General features: G+C 32.4%; 1 protein-coding gene across 1 annotated transcript; it reads left to right on the top strand.

Moving 5' to 3' along the window:
• Positions 1–228: 228 nt before the first annotated feature.
• LOC17874169 (2-oxoglutarate-dependent dioxygenase mpl2) lies at positions 229–1,875 on the top strand. The gene is made up of 7 exons (XM_023782657.1): positions 229–310; positions 407–505; positions 602–653; positions 1,175–1,296; positions 1,411–1,508; positions 1,604–1,662; positions 1,815–1,875. The coding sequence occupies exons 1-7, from the start codon at positions 229–231 to the stop codon at positions 1,873–1,875; spliced, it is 573 nt and encodes a 190-aa protein (XP_023638425.1).
• Positions 1,876–2,079: the final 204 nt, after the last annotated feature.

Genomic DNA, 2,079 nt, shown 5'->3' on the forward strand with positions numbered 1-2,079 from the left:
TTTTTGTTAAATAAATTTTACATTTATTTCAAAAAGAAAAAGAAAATAGTAATATGAGCATTTTAAGTTCTGTGAAAGTAATTATTTGTTACTTATGGGTTGTTTTTGTTCTAGGCATGTCTGGATTGTGGATTTTTCTACGTCGTAAACCACGGTATAAGTGAGGAGTTGAAAGAAGAGGCTTTCGAGCAGAGCAAGAGGTTCTTCACTCTTCCGTTGGAAGAGAAAATGAAAGTTTTGAGAAACGAAAAGTATCGAGGCTATGCACCATTCCATGATTCTCTCTTAGATCCTAAAAACCAAGTTCGAGGTTCGTCTTTTTTTCAGCTTTCATATGCACTTGCTTATACTAAACTTATTGATTATGTATATTTCAGCTCTTGTTGTAACTTATATGTATTTCTAGGGGATTACAAAGAGGGTTTTACCATTGGAATGGAAGGTTCCAAAGTTGGTCTGCATGAGGATAAGCCATTCCATGGCCCCAACATTTGGCCTAACCCTGGTTCGTTTTTTTTTTTTTGCCGTATCCTTTGTTTGTTAGTTTTAATGCTTTCTTCTTTAAATTAACTTTTGTTTTATTTTTTTTTTTTTTGGGTAGATGTTTTGCCTGGATGGCAAGAGACCATGGAGAAATATTATCAAGAAGCATTGTAAGTTCTGTTTGTTTTTTTTTTTTTTTTAATTAGAGAAATTAGCTGGGAAAACTTTGTTATTGCCCAATGGCTTAATTGAATAATTTAAATCTTTTAGATCAATTGAAAATTAGGTGAAAATATTTGTTTAATGCCCAATGACTATTTTTTATTTTATTTTCCAACGAATGTGACATTTCTCGCCTACATATAAACAAAGAATAATCCATGTTTATATAATTTTGTAAGCGACTTCAGATGCTTTTGGTCAAATCTTAAGATTATAAAGAAACTTGTCATGTGGGCAGTATCGTACGTTAGTTTAAAACCTTAATTTGTCATTACTATCTTTTATGTCTATCCAGGCTTTTTTGGTCGCGTTGTCTTTAACTTATACAATTGAATAAACATGTTATATTGATTAATAATTGCTTTTGATTCCTCGTAAATATGTGTATTATGGGGCTTGTCACGTTGTGTGTGCAAGGTTAAAAAACTTAAGTCATGAAAATAATCAAAATAATATTCGGAATGATCAGGAGGGTTTGCAAGTCTATCGCAAGAATAATGGCTTTGGCGCTCGACTTGGATGAGCATTACTTTGATACACCGGAGATGCTTCGAAACCCAATAGCTGATATGGTCTTGTTTCACTACGAAGGTGATGCATTTTCTTAATATCACATTAATAGCTCCAGTATATATGTCAATAATGCTATTATGCTATTACTCATCTTCAATAATTTTTCACATCTTTTATAATTACTTTTTTTAGGCATGTCTGATCCGTCGAAAGGAATATATGCATGTGGAGCACATTCTGATTTCGGAATGATGTCTCTCTTAGCAACTGATGGTGTAATGGGACTTCAGGTATTGAACAAAAGTTTCCTAACTAGTCTCATATATATAACTTCTGATGCTACTTGGTTAATTAGTTTTGGAACTTGCTACTATCTAATTTACAGATATGCAAAGATAAAGACGCGAAGCCTCAAAAGTGGGAATATATACCGTCGATTAAAGGGTATTATAACATGATAATTTTGTGTATTTTGGTTTTATGATACCTTTATAATACTAGCTAAACTAAACTCCCATAACATATTTGTGTTTATTGCGTTACATTGTTCTTTTTTGATAAAGTTATATGGTTTTTTTTTTATAATCTACGTACAGAGCTTACATTGTGAATCTTGGTGACCTGCTTGAGCGCTGGAGCAACGGCTATTTTAAGTAAAGCTTTTGTGTGGTTTGATTTTAATTTTCTTAAGGCTTCATACATTTTTTTGACTCATAACTTTTTATATATATATATCATACAGATCTACATTGCATCGGGTACTTGGGAACGGGCAGGACCGATACTCTGTAAGTCTCTTGTTAAAGTTGAAGATTTTTTCAAGCACATCCGAGAAGTGACGTTGATATCATTTTCTTATTC

Source organism: Capsella rubella, unplaced genomic scaffold (assembly GCF_000375325.1).
Source record: "Capsella rubella cultivar Monte Gargano unplaced genomic scaffold, Caprub1_0 scaffold_356, whole genome shotgun sequence".
NCBI classification, from domain to species: Eukaryota; Viridiplantae; Streptophyta; class Magnoliopsida; order Brassicales; family Brassicaceae; genus Capsella; species Capsella rubella.